The 17642-nt window shown below is 35.5% G+C and overlaps 1 protein-coding gene across 3 annotated transcripts in view; it reads left to right on the plus strand.

The window, feature by feature from the left end:
• DDX60 (DExD/H-box helicase 60) overlaps positions 1-14253 on the plus strand; it is a 112583-nt gene extending 98330 nt beyond the window's left edge. For all 3 annotated transcript variants that reach the window (XM_050791708.1, XM_050791707.1, XM_050791709.1), the window contains 5 exons: positions 4590-4737; positions 6163-6305; positions 8736-8887; positions 9889-9951; positions 13537-14253. In XM_050791708.1, the coding sequence (XP_050647665.1) occupies positions 4590-4737; positions 6163-6305; positions 8736-8887; positions 9889-9951; positions 13537-13636 (606 nt within the window). In that variant the 3' untranslated portion in view covers positions 13637-14253. The remainder of the gene's footprint in view (positions 1-4589; positions 4738-6162; positions 6306-8735; positions 8888-9888; positions 9952-13536) is intronic.
• The last annotated feature ends 3389 nt before the right edge of the window (positions 14254-17642 follow it).

The raw sequence follows: 17642 nt of genomic DNA on the forward strand, positions 1-17642 counted from the left end.
ATGGGGTATTGAAGTCCCCCACTATTATTGTGTTGCTATCTTTCTCATTTCTTAAGTATATTAGTAATTTTTTAATAAATTTGAGAGCTCCAGTATTAGGTGTATATATATTTAGGACTGTGAAATTGTCTTGTTGGAGTAGTCCTTTTATCATTATATAGTGTCCCTCTGTCTTTTTAAACTATTTTTGCTTTAAATTTGTTTTATCTGATATAAAAATAGCTATTCCTGCTTGCTTTTGGTGTCCATTTCCATGGAATATGTTTCTCCACCCCTTTACCTTAAATTTATGTGAGTCCTAATGTGTTTGGTGAGTCTCTTGAAGACAGCAGATACTTGGTTGGTGAATTCTTATCCATTCTGCTATTCCAAATCTTTTAAGTGGAGCATTTAGATCATTTACATTCAATTTTAGTTTTGAGATGTGAGGTACTTTCTATTTATTGTGCTAGTTGTTGCCCGAATACCTTGTTTTTTCTTTTTCCATTGCACTATTATTTTATAGGTCTTGTGAGATTTATGCTTTAAGGATATTCTATTTTGGTGTCTTTCAGGGATTTGTTTCAAGATTTAGAGCTCTTTTCAGCAGTTCTTGTAGTGCTGTCCCCTACCCCTAAACAGCACTGAATTTATTTCCAGGCAATCTGTGAGCAGGGCTGAAAACTTGCCCCAGGCTACAAGCCTCCCCTCTGAGAAAGCAAGCAGAGCACTTGGGTTTCACACCTCCCCACTTGCTGCAGCCTCTGTGCTTGTATCTGCACTTCCTGTTTACCCCCCAGCCCCAGGTTCTGTCCAGGAAAATTTGTGTTCCATTGAAATTGTTACAAAGTTAAGCTGGAAGTTTCCTTCTCCATGTGGTCTTTCCCCAATTCCACTCAAAGTCCTCCCCAAGGACCTCTGTGAGACAAAGTCAGAAATGACTTTTCTGGAGACCAAAAGTGCACCTAGTGCTCATCCCACTGCTTCCTCTACTCCTATATTTCACTTGGCTCTCTAAATTTATCTCAATTCCAGATCCTTCTCCCATGATCTGGACCTTCAGTTTCCCCAGTGATGATGCATGTTAAGGGGTGGATGTTCCCCCTTTCACACTTTGGACATTCACAGTTTTTCAGCTTGCCTGAAGTGGCAAGCTACTTCTTTCAAGCGGTCTGTGGATTCTCTTGGCTTTCCTGGTGTGCTCCTGTGGCAGTTCTTGGAGCAAAAGTTCATGGTGTGAGTCTCCACATGCTGCTCTGTCTGTCTGAGAGGGAGCTGCAAGTTAGTTCTGCCTCTTGTCTGCCATTTTTTTTTCTCTCCAGACAATGGAACAATATTTTGTGTGTGCTTAAAAAAATAACTCCTATCCCTGAATTCTACACTTACAGGAAATATTCGTCAAAATAAAGATAAAATTAGGGTGTTTTCAGACATGAAATCTGAGGTTATTCACTGCTATCAGGTCTGCAGTTAAAGAAATACATACTTTAGGTAAATAGAAAAAATAAAAAATTTGGAAACATGAAACTGCAGGAAGGAATGAATCACAATAGAAAAGGTTATGTGTGATTACATATAAGGGAATACACATTGTGTCAAAAAATAATTGTAACATATAATAAAATTTGAAATAATATGTAGAACTGAAATTTATGAAAATTATAATATAAGAGTTCAGAAGGTTAATACACTTAAATGTTTTACAATTTTGGAAGTATTAAGAAACATAAAATTATAGCTATATCTTATCATTTCTGGGGTAACAGCTAAAAGACTAGTAAAATAGTGTGCACATACATGTTAACAAAAGGAAAAACTGGTAAAAACAAGAAGGGAAGAGAAAAAATATATAACGAGTAGTTCAAATTCAGACAGAAAACAAATGGCAAGGTAGAAAATAGCTATATCAATAGTTATATTAAATGTAAAAATACTAAATACACTAAGTAAAATACAAAGATTTTCAGGCTACATCTTAAAATACGGAGAACTATAGTCATCTGTCACATAATGACGTTTTGATCCATGACAGAGTGCATACGTGGTGGTCGCATAAATATAATATTGTGTTTTTACTGTACCTTTCCTTCATTCACATATATTTGGATATACAAAATACTTACCATTGTGTTACAGTTGCCTATAGTGTTCAATTCAGTAACATGCTGTAGAGGTTTGTAGCCTAGGACCAATAAGCTATACCATAAAGCCTAGGTAATGTGATCTAGATTTGTTTAAGTACACTTTGTGATGTTTGCACAATGACAATATCACCTAATGCCACATTTCTTAGAATATATCGCTGCCATTAAGTGACATCAGACTATATATGCTGTTTATACAAATCACACTTTAGGTATAAAAACTGAGAAAGCTTGAAAGTAAGGTGATTAAAAATACATGTTAGGTAAACACTAACCAGAAGAATCAGAAATATCTCAATTGTGTGAAAAGTTAAAAAATTAATTTATAAATACACACCAAGGATAAAAAAAAGACATATAATGGAAATTTTAAAATATTTTACATTAATTAAAAATAAAGAAAACATAACAATGCTTATAAGCTGGAATTTATTCAGTGCTTAGAGGGGAATTTGCAGCCTTAAAATCATAAATTAGAAAAAAATACAGGTTGAAAAATCAATGATTTAAACTTTAGCTTAAGAAAATAACAAAATGAACAAGAAAATCTAACCTATAGTAAGTAGAAGGAAAGAAATAATAAAACAAGAACAGATATGAAGTAAATTAACAACAATTGTATGAACAGGACATCAACAAAGCCTCTAAGTTGGTTCTTTGTAAAGGATAGTAAAATTGATTGTCTAGCAAAACTCATTAAGGGAGTAAAAGCACAAATATCAGAAAAGAAAATGGGACAGTACTACAGGCTCTATTTTAGATGTTGAATAAAGAGCAAAGGAAGATTTTATGAATGACTATATAGCAATATATTTGACTATTTAGGTAAAATGGGCAAATTCCTAGGAAATACAACTTTCCAAAACTGAGTAAGGAAGATATAACTAATCTGGTACTGATACCTAGTAAAGAAATTTAATCTATTGTTTTAAAAAAACATTCCCACCAACAAAGCCCAAGGCTCAGATGGCTTCACTGGTGAATTCTTCCAAACTTTGTAAGGATAACATCATTATATATGTATATTAAAACACAAGTTTGTATACTTTAAATATGCATGATTTTTATTGTAAAAAGAATAACACCAACGTTTTACAAATTTTATTTTAGTCTGTTTGGACTGCTGTAATGTAGCAATGATTGGTTGGTTAATAAACAAAAGAAATTTACTTGTCACCCTTTCGGAGACTGAGAAGAGATCAGTCTTTCTGGCTATTTTTTTGGTACCCATTAAACATTCGCTTCTCCATCCCCCAGCTACCCTTCCCAGCCTCTGATAACCATCCTTCTACTCTATCTGCATAAGTTCAATTGTTTTAACTTTTAGTTCCTACAAAGTAGTGAGAATATGTGAAGTGTGTCTTTTTGTGCCTGGCTGATTTCACTTAACATAATGACCTCCAATTTTTTTCATGTTGTTGAAAATGACAGGATCTCATTCTTGTTTATGGCTGAATAACTAAAAGAATATAATTGTATTGTTTTTAACACAAAGGATAAATGCTTGAGGTGATGGATACCCCATTTACCCTGATGTGATTATTATGCATTACATGCCTGCATCAAAATATCTCATGTAATCCATGCATATACACACCTACTATGTACCCACAAAAATAAAAAATTAATAATTAAAAGGAAGTTCTAAATCAAGGTGTCTGGTGGGGGCTGCCCACCATCATAATGATGGTTGTCTTTATGCTGTGTTCTCACATGGTGGAAGGGGCAAGGGGGGCTCTCTGGGGTCTTTTTTTATGGGCACTAATTCCAGTTATGAAGACTCCACCCTCATGACCTAATCATCTCCAAAGGCCCTGCATCCTAATCCCATCACATTAAGTGTTCAAATTGTAACATATAAAGTTTGAGAAAATATAAAACATTCAGTCCACTACACTCTTCTGGATAATACAAAAAGAGGGAATATTTACTCTTTCTAAGGGCAAAAGTTAACTTTAATACCAAAACCTAACTAGGACATAATAAAAAGGAAAATTACAGATACTTCGCTTTCATGGATATAAGTGAAAAAATAATTAACTAAATATTAGCAAAATGAATCCAGTGAGGTTTAAAAAACCCTCAAAACAAAATGAGATTTACTCTAGACATGCAAATGTACTTTGTCTCATTGCTTGCTATTCAAATGTGTCACTAGAGTCTTTGAAATTTTCAAAAGTCTAATGTTATTTGAGGGCATGCTTCTATTTAAAAGTGGTTTTGATTCAGTATGTCAAAATACATTTTTAAGGGTAATGAGTAAGGTATTTGTTTTCATAATTGCAAATAGAAACAAAAGATGAAGTTACCTGAACTTCACCAGTGAAAAAATTAAACTGACATTATTGCATAAATATTAGTAGATAACTATAGAATTATATTGCAATGTTCTTTACCTTTCTTCTTCCAACGATTCAGTTTTGAAGGAAGGTAAATAGATCTCTCTGAAAATTATTCGGCTTCTAGGTGTTCCTTGATGAGCTCCCTGAGGATTTCAGTGATGCTTTAGATGAGTATAACATGAAAATTATGGAGGACTTTACCGCTTTCCTACGAATTGTTTCCAAACTGGCTGATATGAATCAGGAATATCAACTCCCATTGTCAAAAATCAGTAAGTATGTTTTACCTCCACTGTGGAACAATTTGAAGAATAAATAATCTTGCCTAAGAATAGTTTATTCTGGAAGAAGAGTAGAACCCCAGAAAGGTTATTCTGCCCTCAAGTGAGGAGATTCCTTTTCCTTTCTAAAGAAAAAAATTGTGCTTATTAGACATTAAAAGGGGAAAAGAGACTGAAACTAAGTAGGGCCATTTATAACCATCTTGTTAAATGCTGCTTCAGGGTCAAGCCTGGAAAACAGATTAAGGGCATCTATGAGATGAAGAGAAACTAGGGACTAATTCTGTCACTGTCTTGAGAGGAAATATGCTTAGTGTTCATAAACGCAGATTCTAAGCATATTTCCTGGGTCCAAACTCTGGCTCTGCTACTTATTAGCTGTGATTTCTTGAGCGAGAGACTCCATACTCATGCCTTAGTTTTCTGAATAGATATATGAGAAAGGGAATAGCATTATCTACCTAGTTTTGATGAGTTTTAAATGATTAAATTAACATATATGAAGATCTTAAAATAATGTTTTGTACATGATTAACACTTTTAGCATTTGCTCTTTTTTTCATGAGCTAATAGATAGAAGCCTTCTAAGGGAAAATAGACACAAAAAGGTGACCGTCACAGGTGGGGTGAGATTGGAGTCTGTGAATATTATGCCTCAATTACGAATTAGACCAGTTTGAATGTCTGATCTGGGTTTTATAAGAATATCAATGGAAAATATATTTATTCTCATGCACTACTTCCAGACTTACTAATTGTGGTGCATGGTTTCAGGAAAGATTCTGAAGGCAAGTCTGAGTTCAGTAAGAAAAAGTAAAAAGGTTTGGGAGGCTGAGGTAGGAGGATCACGAGGTCAGGAGATCGAGACCATCCTAACTAACACCATGAAACCCCATCTCTACTAAAAATGCAAAAAAATTAGCCGGGTGAGGAGGCGGGTGCCTGTAGTCCCAGCTACTCGGGAGGCTGAGGCAAGAGAATGGCCTGAACCCGGGAGGTGGAGCTTGCAGTGAGCCGAGATCGCAACACTGCACTCCAGCCTGGGTGACAGAGTGAGACTCCATCAAAAAAATAAATAAATAAAAAATAAAAGAAAGAAAAAGTACAAAGGTAAAAACAATAATTGTCCGATAAGAGTATACAATTTAAATTTAGTCTTTCATTTCTTATTAAGGCAACTAAAATGTAATACACATTTTTATAATAGTGATACTAACATTAGTAGCCAACTTTCACTGGATGTATTCTGTGCCAAGCTGTGCTGCTCACCTTATGTGATCTAACTTACAAAACATTTCAGTCTTCATTACATGAAGCTGAATGGCTCCCCTTGTAACATGGTCTAGAGAAAGTATCTGAGGTTTGACAACTTGCCTGAGTTCAAAACACTAATCTATCCCTAAGTATTATTGTCAGAATTCACAGGTAAAGAATGTGAAGACTCTCAACTCGTATCTCATTTGATGAGCTGCAAGGAAGGAAGAGTAGCAATTTCACCATTTGTTTGTCTGTCTGGGAACTTTGATGATGATTTACTTCGACTAGAAACTCCAAACCATGTAAGTGAAGAGTGGGGTGTATTAATAAAAGGTGTTTAAGAAAGAATGGATTTATATTGCTAGGCAGCTTAGAAAGAACTTCAAATTTCCCAGATTAAAAAGGAAAAAAAAAATCTGGATGTATCAACAGATATATTCAGGAATTGGTGCTCTTGAAGTCAATATGATTTCAGTTTCTCAGAGTTGGCCTGAGGACCCTGCTCAGAGAGTTTCTAAACACCACTACTATTCTTCCATCTTTGAAGACTCTACTAATACGGACACAGGTTTGCTGTGGAAGAACCACGTAAAACTATCTTCAGGCTTTCTCAGTACTGCTGTAAGTGCTGTAAATACTACTTATAGTCTGCATCATTGATGCCTAAAATGGAATGCAAAGAACTAGACACATTTGGAAGATCCTGGCTAATTCATATGAATGTTGACACTTGGTGAAATTTAATTATTTTAATACAAACTTTGAGAAAACATATTTTATTACATTTGATATTATGGATTGACATTGGTGTCTCAACTCCAATATGTACATGTATTGGATTTTATTCCAAAATCATAGTCATGTATCACTTAAAATAATTTTGAAGACTATATACATCTTGTGCATTTTAAATTAACACGTACATTTTTATCCTAAATTTAAATACTTTCTGAAGATACAGTTTTTCGTTTCAAATAAATGTTGCTGTGTTAAAACCAATGCATCATTCTTTTAATTGTATCAAATGGAATACCAACCAGAAAGTGTTTTCATGCCCATAGGCAGTAAGTGAAGAACAAGTCAGAAAACTTTTTATAAGGATTTATAAATTTGCAGTTCTTTTTCTCTTGAACTCACATTTTCTTTCCATATTCCCTCACATTTACCTTACCCAACTCACTTTATACAAATGTACTTTACTAGAGTAAGTTATAACCTCTTAAACTTGTTTTGCTTTTATTGTTTATTTTAATTAACAAAATTAATTTTACATTTTAATATAATGCTAAGTATACATGCAAATAGATCTTTTATAGCATATAGATAAGTTCTAAAGCATTATTTTATAGCATATAGATAAGTTCTAAAGCATTATTTTATAGCATATAGATAAGTTCTAAAGCATGGACACCATGTACTAAGGATCGGTGTACTCCTCCCATGTTTCATTTTCTTGTCTCCCCTCTTCTCCCAGGCCATCAACCCTTCTAAACTTGGTGTTTTTCACTTTCCTTTTTAAAAACTACATATTATGAAATCCGTTTTTATATTTATTTGCTTTTGAATTTTGTGAAAAGTGAAGGAACAGTTACTGCAGTCACCTGAAAGTCGCTTTTATTTACATTCAGTGCTATGCCTTAAGGTTCATCCCTGTTGTAACATCAAACTGTCTTTTATTTTTACTATTTGATAATATTTTATAGCATGAATATCAAACAGCCCGTTAATCTGTTCTCCTGTTTTGAATAGTTGTGTTTGTTTCTCATCTTTGCTATTACACACAGTGTTGCTATGGATGTCTCATGTGTATGTGCAATAGTTTCTCTTAGGTATTGATTTTCTGGGTTAAAATAATTTTCTGAGTCATATAGGAACAAGAATATTCAAATATTAAACTTCTCAAGCTACTACCAACTCATTTAAAAAATAGCTGTGCCAAACAAGTCTTAGCAGGGGTGAAGGCAGTTGATATCTGTCACTTGAATGGTTACCTGCAAATTATTAAGTTTTAATAATAGAGTCTTGTTTAGATACTGTTGCACTTTATAATCTGCATCACTGATCTGCATAAGTACATGGAGTCAACTCTTATTATTCATAGATATTATGTATGAATTATGTATGAATTGTAACTTCCAAAAAAAAAAAGTAGCTGTGCCAATTTACACTCATACTAATGGTATGCTAGAGTTCTATTGATTCTGTATAGTAGTTTTCAAAAAATGAGCAGACATGGGAAAACTATTCGCCTTCTTCTTTTTACTTTCCTTCTTTTTGTTCTCCTTCTTTTTGTTCTTCTTCTTCCTCCTTCTTTTTATTCAGGTAATTGGGTTCCAAAGATTGTTTGAGTTGTTCAGTTGAATTCTCTTCTTGTGATGTATAATCCTCTACTCATTGATACCCTGTTTACAAGTAAATTCCTTTCACCAGTAAGGAGAATGAAATGGTGTTAGGTTTTCTTTCCTAGTGTTACTATATTCCAGTGGATGGATGGTTGAAAGTGTCATCGGTATTTTGTGGATACAGTAATCCTCATGGGATGGAGCTGAGCCACTCTCCAGGCTTGCTTAGGATGGTGCTACCACAGTGTGTGGGTAACATCCTCTTCCTTCACAGCGAAGAATGGGCTTTAAAAATGGCGACTAAAGGATGTAACTACAAAGCACCACATAAGAAATTATCAACTTTCTTTATACATAAATAATACATTAAGAAAAATCGTATTTTCTCAGGTTACTCTAGGCACAATCGGTGTAAATCGCTCTCAGGCTCCAGTGCTGTTGTCACAGAAATTTGATAACCGAGGAAGGAAAATGCCGCTTAATGCCTATGCACTGGATTTCTACAAACATGGTTCCTTGCTAGGATTAGTCCAGGATAATAGGTATGTCCTCTCTGTCTATGTTTCTCTGTACCCCCATCTCTGTCTCTAATGAATGAATTTAATGAATTTTAAGGAAGAATCCTCACTACAGTTTCAAGTATAGGTTAAATCATACTAAGCATACTAGATTTTATTTTTAGAGACTAATGGCAGGAAAGAATAACAAATTTGGTATTATTTTTGTTTGTGGTTTTCCAGCAAAATCTTGGCACTTAGGCCAGTTCACATGACATAATGTTGTACTCTAACAATATAAATATTTGCATATGCTCATAGATATATTTTTATTTATTACTCTCCTGTTTATTGATTATTAGATATTTTAAAACTGAAAAATAATGGCATGCTCTCCAATATTTGAGAAGAGTAGATATAGGACTGAGTGCATGACAATTGTTTTAGTTCTGTGGCAGGAAAAACATTTTCAAAAATAGTAACCAGGGGTAAACACTCTTGGATTTACCTAGGATGAAGAAATTGACTTGGGCCTGAGCACATAGATGTGGGGAGGGGCATTCGGTCACACCAAAGCAGGAAACCAATTTTGTGTTTTACATAAAATGTTGGAGCAATCCTTATAGAATGAAGGTATTAAAATATCTGACACTCTTCAAAGATGTTGAGCACTGTTTTGAAAAAAAGTGACTCATTGTGAATAAAGCAGCTGTGACATTAGTAACTGATACATCTGTTTCTTCCCTTTTGAGTCTCTAGTTCCAATTTACCCTCCTGAGCTTTATTTTCCTATTTTGGTTATCTCCTGAGATGGCCAGCCTCCTATTTTTATTGCTTATCTATGATTGTGAAATTTCAACTCTTGAATTCATAATCACCATTGCCATAGATTAAATCAATATCTAGGGTCTGTGGCAGAAATAATTCTTGGAAAGAGATCTTGACAGACAAAAGTACCTGTTACTGATAAATTCAGCATTTAAATACAAGATAGGATGTTCTTTAATGTTTTGTGTTATTAATTTTCAAAATGTTGTTTTGTTTAGGATGAATGAAGGAGATGCTTATTATTTGTTGAAGGATTTTGCACTCACCATTAAATCTATCAGGTGTGTTATATATTTAAATATTGATTTTAGATTTTTAAATTATTTATAATTTGAAAAATGTTGAGCTCTTACTATAAGCCAGGTACATGAAGGTGCCATTAAACTTCTTCTGTGCTATGCATTTCAACTCCCCAAAGGCTCTGCAGAATGTCTCCTTATCTCTGTCAAATGCCATATACATATACAGGGTATTCCTGTTGTGTTATTTCTATAACAGAATTAATTCCAATGTCTAGTTGAGATGAAGTTTCATCCAGACTAGAGTCTCAGCCTCAGGCATCATGCACTGACAGGCAGCAATATTTGAAAGCTTCATTGACTCCTAGATCCTTGTATTCTCAATTGCCACAAGCAATGTGTGTCAAGGACATGATATTTCAGAGGGCTCCTTAGGGTTCTATCTGGTTTCTGGTTTATATTCACTTACATACTTTGAATTTCATGTTTTCTCCGATGTTTTCTGCAGGCTCCATCTGATTCTGACTTTTCATATTGGCCTCCTATTTTCATCTTTAACAAAACCTAGTGGGGTCCCAAGCAACACCAAACTTTATGTGGGTACCCCATTGTTAGGTTTCATTGACCATCTAATGTTGCTTAGTTGAATGTCCATCTTTCTTTTTCTTTTCTTTTTTTTGAGACGGAGTTTCACTCTTGTTGCCCAGGCTGGAGTGCCATGGCATGGTCTCGGCTCACCGCAACCTCTGCCTCCTGGGTTCAAGCGATTCTTCTGCCTCAATCTCCCAAGTGGCTGGGATTACAGGCATGTGTCACCACACCTGGATAATATTGTATTTTTAGTAGAGATGGGGTTTCTCCATGTTGGTCAGGGTGGTCTGGAACTCCTGACCTCAGGTGATCTGCCCACCTTGCCCTCCCAAAGTGCTGGGAATACAGGCATGAGCCACCACGCCCAGCCTAACTGTCCATCTTTCTAAAGTCTTCAATCTACATGCAACTCAATACTTTATGGGTGTGGCTTTGTCCTATCACTTTTTATATGTTTAATTTGCCATAAATCTCTCCATTATTAGGTTCTTGCTAATCAAGTCTCTTTTTATATCTTGGATCTGAGCAGAATCAGGCCTGCTTGGACTTTTTATACAGACAGTAAAACTTTTGGGAGCAGAAGGAAACTGCTTTGTCCACTTGGAGTATCTCTAATAGGGTATTCCTTGAGTGGCTCATAGTTACTCAAGTTATAATCTCCAGAGCAGCCCTAGAAACTCCACAGACTTGGAAGCTGTCTCAAAAGCCCGAGCAAGGAAATCACTCATTCGTGCATTCATCTAAGAAGTATTAAAGCATTATTGGTATGAGACACTTCCTAAGCATTTGGGCTATAAAGGATCATAATTTTTTTTTTTTTTTTTTTTTTTTTTGGAGACAGAGTCTCACTCTGTCACCCAGGCTGGAGTGGAGTGGTGCGATCTTAGCTCACTGCAACCTCACCTCCCAGGTTCAAGCAATTCTCCTGCCTCAGCCTCCTAAGTAGCTGGGACTACAAGTATACACCACCATGCCTGGCTAATTTTTTTTTTTTTTTAGTACAAATGGGGTTTCACCATGCTGCCTAGGCTGGTCTCAAAATTCCTGAGCTCAGGCAATCCACCCACCTTGGCCTTCCAAAGTGCTAGGATTACAGGCAAGAACCACTGCACCTGGCCAAAGGATCATTAAATTGATATATATGCTTTAAAAAAATTCTTACATGTGTAGTGAAAGAGGTTGACTTATAGACCTTACAAACATGGTCAGAGCTATGATGGCAGATAAGGGAATGAATAACTCTACTTGCATTCAAAGAAAGAGTCTCAAATGAAGTAATTTTTTGACTAAGCCTTAAATTATGAGGAAGAAGAAATAATATTTTCAAAGTACAGACATGAGAAAGGGCCTGAAGGGTCAGGGATAGACTCCAAGCTCACTACGCCGACATGGAGAATATGGGCATTTGACAGAGATGGGGGAAGATGCTGGGTTGTTGTAAGAGACTTTACATGGAATTTGGATCTACATCAGGAAAGGTCTTTATATTAACATTAAGAAGTTTGGGCTTCGTCTTTTGAGCAATGTGTAGACAGTGCATAAGCATGAAAGGGGCATGAGCATGCAGATTATATATATGGCAGAAATGTGTAGGTGCAAAGGCTATAACAGTCATTCAGGTGGAAATGAGTGAAGGTCTGAATTAAGCGAATTGAAATATGATGCAGAAGAGTGATTAGAAAAATATTTATGAGGTAAAATTCAAGAAATTAGTAAAAAATTTTTATGCAGTTGGTAAAGATGACCAAAGTTCCTATTTTTGTTAAGGATGCATAGGAAACAAGGATAAGCATGACACATGGGGATGAGAATGAAAAATAGTGAGCTAGAATTTATACACATCACATTATATCTGGGAGATATCAGTCAGGAGGAAATGATAGTAGTCAAATGATAAGTCTGTAACTCAGAAGGAAATCTGGTGTTGTAGAGACAGAACGGATCAATTTTTGTAGTAGGTCAGTGATAACACTAGAAAATAACTGGAACTCTAGTGGAAACAGGGAGGTGCAAATAATAAAAGGCTGATAAGATGTCAGATCATGATAGTTTTCAGCCCTTGATCAGCCCAGCTATACCGTTCATTCTTGGATTTCTTCTCTCCTTTTTTGTTATCTGTACATTAGTTTCTTAATGCTGCTGCAACAAATTACCACGAATCTAGTGGCTTAAACTGACAGAAGTCCAAAACGTATCTTCTTGGGCTCAATCCAGTTGTCAGTAGGGCTGCATTTCTTTGTAAAGGCTCTTAAGGGACAATCTACTTTTATTGCCTTTTCCAACGTTTAGAGGCTGCCAGCATTCCTTGGCTTGTGGCTCCCTTTCATCTCCAAAGCCAGCAATGGTTCGTAGACTCTCACACTGCATCATTCTGACTCTCTCCTGCCTCACTCTTCCACTTACAGGGACCTTTGAGATTACACTGAACCAGCCCAGATAATCCAGGATTATTTTCCTATCTCAAGGTCAGCTGATTAGCAACTTTACTTCTCTCTGCAGCCATAATTCGTTCCCCTTTGCCATCTAACCTGACCTATTCATTGGTTTCTGGGGAATATATAATATGGACATCTTTGGAGGGCCATTATCTTTTTTACACATCTAGGTAAAGAAAGGAATATTTTCCTCTTCGTAGATGTAGCTGCCTGTGGGTTTCAGTATACACTGGACACACTAGCATAAACAAAACCAAATGACTTCACAAGAGATACATGGAGGAAAGAAAAGGAATTTGCGTTGCACTGTTGAAGGGAGAAGGGATCGAGTTATGTGGAATTTGATGGCTTTTCAGACTCTCTTGGTTCTCTCTTGCCTATTAGTCAAGGAGAAGAATTGCATGGGGGTTGTTTTGTTATCTTTTCTTAAATTTTTTTACAAGTTTTTTTAGGAGACATATGTTTCTTATCATTATTCCTTATATTTTGCTAACATAATTTCATCATCTGATGGGATTTACTTCTGCTTACCCAAGGAAAGCCTTTCTTATAATATTCAATCTCAGTAAAATGGATCCTATATTTTTCCCCCCATTTCCAGTGTTTCCCTGCGTGAGCTATGTGAAAATGAAGACGACAACGTTGTCTTAGCCTTTGAACAACTGAGTACAACTTTTTCGGAAAAGCTAAACAAAGTCTAAAAACAAAGTCTATGCAAACCACTTAAAAATAATTCCATAGTAGTTTTTCATGTCACATTTTTTATTCTCATGCTTCTTGCCAGAAATGCATTATGATAAAGTGGAAAGATCAAGCACTTTGGAATCAAACAGAGTTGCAATCAAACCTGCCATGTTCTATCATGAATACTCACAAATTATTTAGTATACGTGAATCTTGGTTTCTTTTTATAACTGAGTAATAATTGTTACGTCTCAGGTAGTTTGAGGATTGACTAAGAAAATGCAAGAATGTTGTATGTGACTGAATAACAATTTTTACTCTGCGAAGCCAAAGTAAATATAATATTATCAGTATTTTTATCCCCAGTGTCAATATTTATAAAATGTTTATTAAGGCTAGAAAAAATGAATACAATATCCTGAAGGTGAAATATATTCTCTTCAATTAGCATAAATATGATTACATAAGTTAGCTATACAGCTGTTGAGATAGTACTTTCTAGTAAACTTAAACTACTTTTTAAACATACATTTTGTGATGATTTAACAAAAATATAGCGAATGATTTACTTTATTGTAATTGTATATAAGTGACTGGAAAACCACAAAGAAATAAAGTGGGTTTGATCTGTTTACCATTGGTCTCATTGTGTTAAATATATGTATCTGTCAATCCTCTGGCACAATCTATTCATCATATATATTGTAATTTATATATAATAATCTTCCACCTTTACCCTTAGTCTCAGGTCACAATTCTAGAATCATTTTAGATCCTAAACTAAAACATAAAATTTTTTTCCTCAGAGCAAAAAGTCTGCTGTCTCCTGCCACCCAGATGTCTTACTGAAAGAGGATCTTTTGTATGCTGTTATTTATAAATAGATTACATTGGCTTAGAATAAAACCTGTTTTTCATTTTGTCTGGAGATAGAAGAATATTCTGATTTTTGGGACTCACCCATCATTTCATGTAGCATATTATAGATCTCTACCTTTTCTGGGCGAATCTCATTTTCATTACTTAAAATAAGCACTACAAGAATCCTGGACACCAAGACACTTAGAAACTAAAGTGTTTTCTTTTTTGGGTTGGTAGGCTATTAATTACTGCCTCAATTTCAGAACTTGCTTATAGTCTATTCAGGGATTCTACTTCTTCCTGGTTTAGTCTTGGGAGGGTGTATGTGTCCAGGAATTTATCAGTTTCTTCTATATTTTCTAGTTTATTTGCATAGAGGTGTTTATAGTATTCTCTGATGGTAGTTTGTGTTTCTGTGGGATCGGTGGTGATATCTCTTTTATCATCTAGCTGCACCCTATTTCTATAATTTTGTTATTTCAAGACCTATATAAATGGAGGCCAGGCATGGTAGTCCATGCCTGTAATCCCAGCACTTGGAGAGGCCAAGGTGGGCAGATCACGTGAGGTCAGCAGTTCGAGATCAGCCTGGCAAACATGGTGAAACTCCATCTGTACCCAAAATACAATAAATTAGCCAGGCATAGTGGCTCATGCCTGTAATCCCAGCTACTCGGGAGGCTGAGGTGGGAGAATCGCTTGAACCCAGGAGGTGGAGGTTGCAGTGAGCCAAGATCATGCCACTGCACTCCAGCCTGGGTGACAGAGCAAGACTTTGTCTCAAAACAAAACAAAACAGCAACAACAACAAAAACCTATATAAATGGAATCAAATCGTACAATATGTAACCTTTTGAGATACGCTTTTCTCACTTAGCATAATTTCCTTAAGACCATCCAAACCACTGTTTATATCAATAGTTTACTTCCTCTTTATTAATGAATAATATTCTGTGGTGTGGAGGTACCGTAGTTTGTTCACCTTTCAACCCGCTGAAGGACATTTAACTTGTTTCTAGTTTTAGGTTATGCCATAAATATTCATGTTTCTTCTGTTTTTATTCTCCTATTTCTCCTTTCTTGTATTCCTGTGAATTACCTGAACGTTTTTAGGCATACTTCTTGACTTACTTATATTGTTTTTGAGTATATCGCTATATGTCGTATTCTTAGTGGTTTCTCTAGGTGTTGCAATGTACATGTCTTTGTTTTCTGTTGCTATAACAGAATATTACAGAATGGATAATCTGTAAAGAACAGAAGTTTATTTGGCTTCTGGTTTTGGAGGCTGAGAAGTCCAAGGCCATGGTGTTGGCATCTAGTGAGGGCCTTCTTGCTGCTTTACAATGTGGCAGAGAGCATCATACAGTGACAGGGCATGAGTATGTTGGCTTAGGTCTCTTTTATCTGGAGGCTGGAGTGCAGTGGTGTGATCTGTTTACTGCAGCCTCCGCCTCCAGATTCAAGCAATTCTTGTGCCTCAGCCTCCTGAGTAGCTGGGATTACAGGTGTGTGACACCACATCCAGCTAATGTTTGTATTTTTAGTAGAGATGGGGTTTCACCATGTTGGCAAGGCTGGTCTCAAACCGCTGACCTCAAGTGATCCACCCTCCTCAGCCTCTCAAATTATCTTTTTATCTTCTTATAGTCATCAGTTCTACCATAGGGATCTCACTCAGATGATCTTACCTGGTCCTAATTATCTCCCAAAGGCCCCATCTCCAAATATCATCAACATATGAATCTGGGACTAAGTTTCCAAAACATGAAATTTGGGGGACACGTGGAAACCATAGCAATACACATATAACTTATCACAGTATACTGGTATTAAAGTTTTTATCACCTTATTTTTATTTAGGTTTGTTTACCCTCCACACATTTAAAATATAATTTCCTTAAATATTTCCTCCAAATACATTGAGCACCACATTAGATAATGTGCTTCAACTCTCAAATATGATTTAAAAAGCTCATGAGAAGAATATTATATTTAGCCCTGTTTCTTTTCCCTTCTGGTTTCCTTCTTTCCTTTCTGAAGTCCTGCGCTTTCTTTTGTATTCATTTTCTTTCTGTTGAGAGAACTTCCTTTACCCATTCATTAAGAATAGGTTTGCTGGTGATAAATTTTCTTTATTTTTTCTTCATGGGACAGTGTTTTCACTTCCTCTTTATTCCTAAAGAATATTTTCACTGGATGTAAAACTTTTATGATTGAAGTTCTTTTAAAAAATTCAGTTCTTGAAAAATGTTTTTCCACTTCCTCTGGCCTTTAAGGCTTCAGATGAGAAACTCACTGTCATTTGAATTGGCAATTCTTCATTAGTTATGTGTTACTTTTCTCTGTTGACTTTAAAGATTTTTTTTCTGACAGATTTCAGAAGTTTCAGATGTTTCTTGGCATCGCTTTCTTTCAAGTCTTACTGGGGGTTCACTTAGCATCTTCAATCTGAAGTTGTCTGTCTTTTGTTAAATTTGGGACTTTTCAGCCATTTATTCTTTGAATACTCTTTCAGACCCGTCCTTTTTTCCCTATCTTTCTTTGCCTCCAATGATATGTTAGCTCTTTGGTTTTGTCCTGCATATTCCTAAAACTCTGTAAACAATTTCTTTTTTCAGTCTACTTTCTCCCTGTTATTCAGATGGGTAAATTTTATTGACCTATCTTGAGGTTTACTGATTCTATTCTATGTAATCTTCCCTCTACTATTAAAGCCTTGCAAAAATTTTTGAAGAATGATTTTGCTATTGTATTATATTTTTCCATTCAATAATTTCCACTTGGTTCTTCTTCATAAATTCTATTTCTTTTCACAGATTTTTCCAGGTTTCCATTTGTTTCCAGAGAATATGTGTTTGCTTGCTGAAACAGTATAATGATAGATGCTTTTAAAGTTCTTTTCAAATAATCCTAACATCAGATTGATCTTAGTATTGGCATCAGTTGATTGTCTTTTCTTACTCAAGTTTTGATTATCCTAATTATTGGTATAATGAGTAATTTTTATTGTATCTTGAGCATTTTGGATATTATGAAACACTGAAACATATTTAATATGCTTTTTGAACAGGTCATCTCCTTGGTGAGGTGTAGCCTCACCAGCTTGAGAGCCAGGCAGGTATTAGTTTCCTGCTGGGTCTTGCTGATATCACTATGACA

The sequence above is a fragment of the Macaca thibetana genome, chromosome 5, assembly GCF_024542745.1.
Source record: "Macaca thibetana thibetana isolate TM-01 chromosome 5, ASM2454274v1, whole genome shotgun sequence".
Classification (NCBI taxonomy): domain Eukaryota; kingdom Metazoa; phylum Chordata; class Mammalia; order Primates; family Cercopithecidae; genus Macaca; species Macaca thibetana.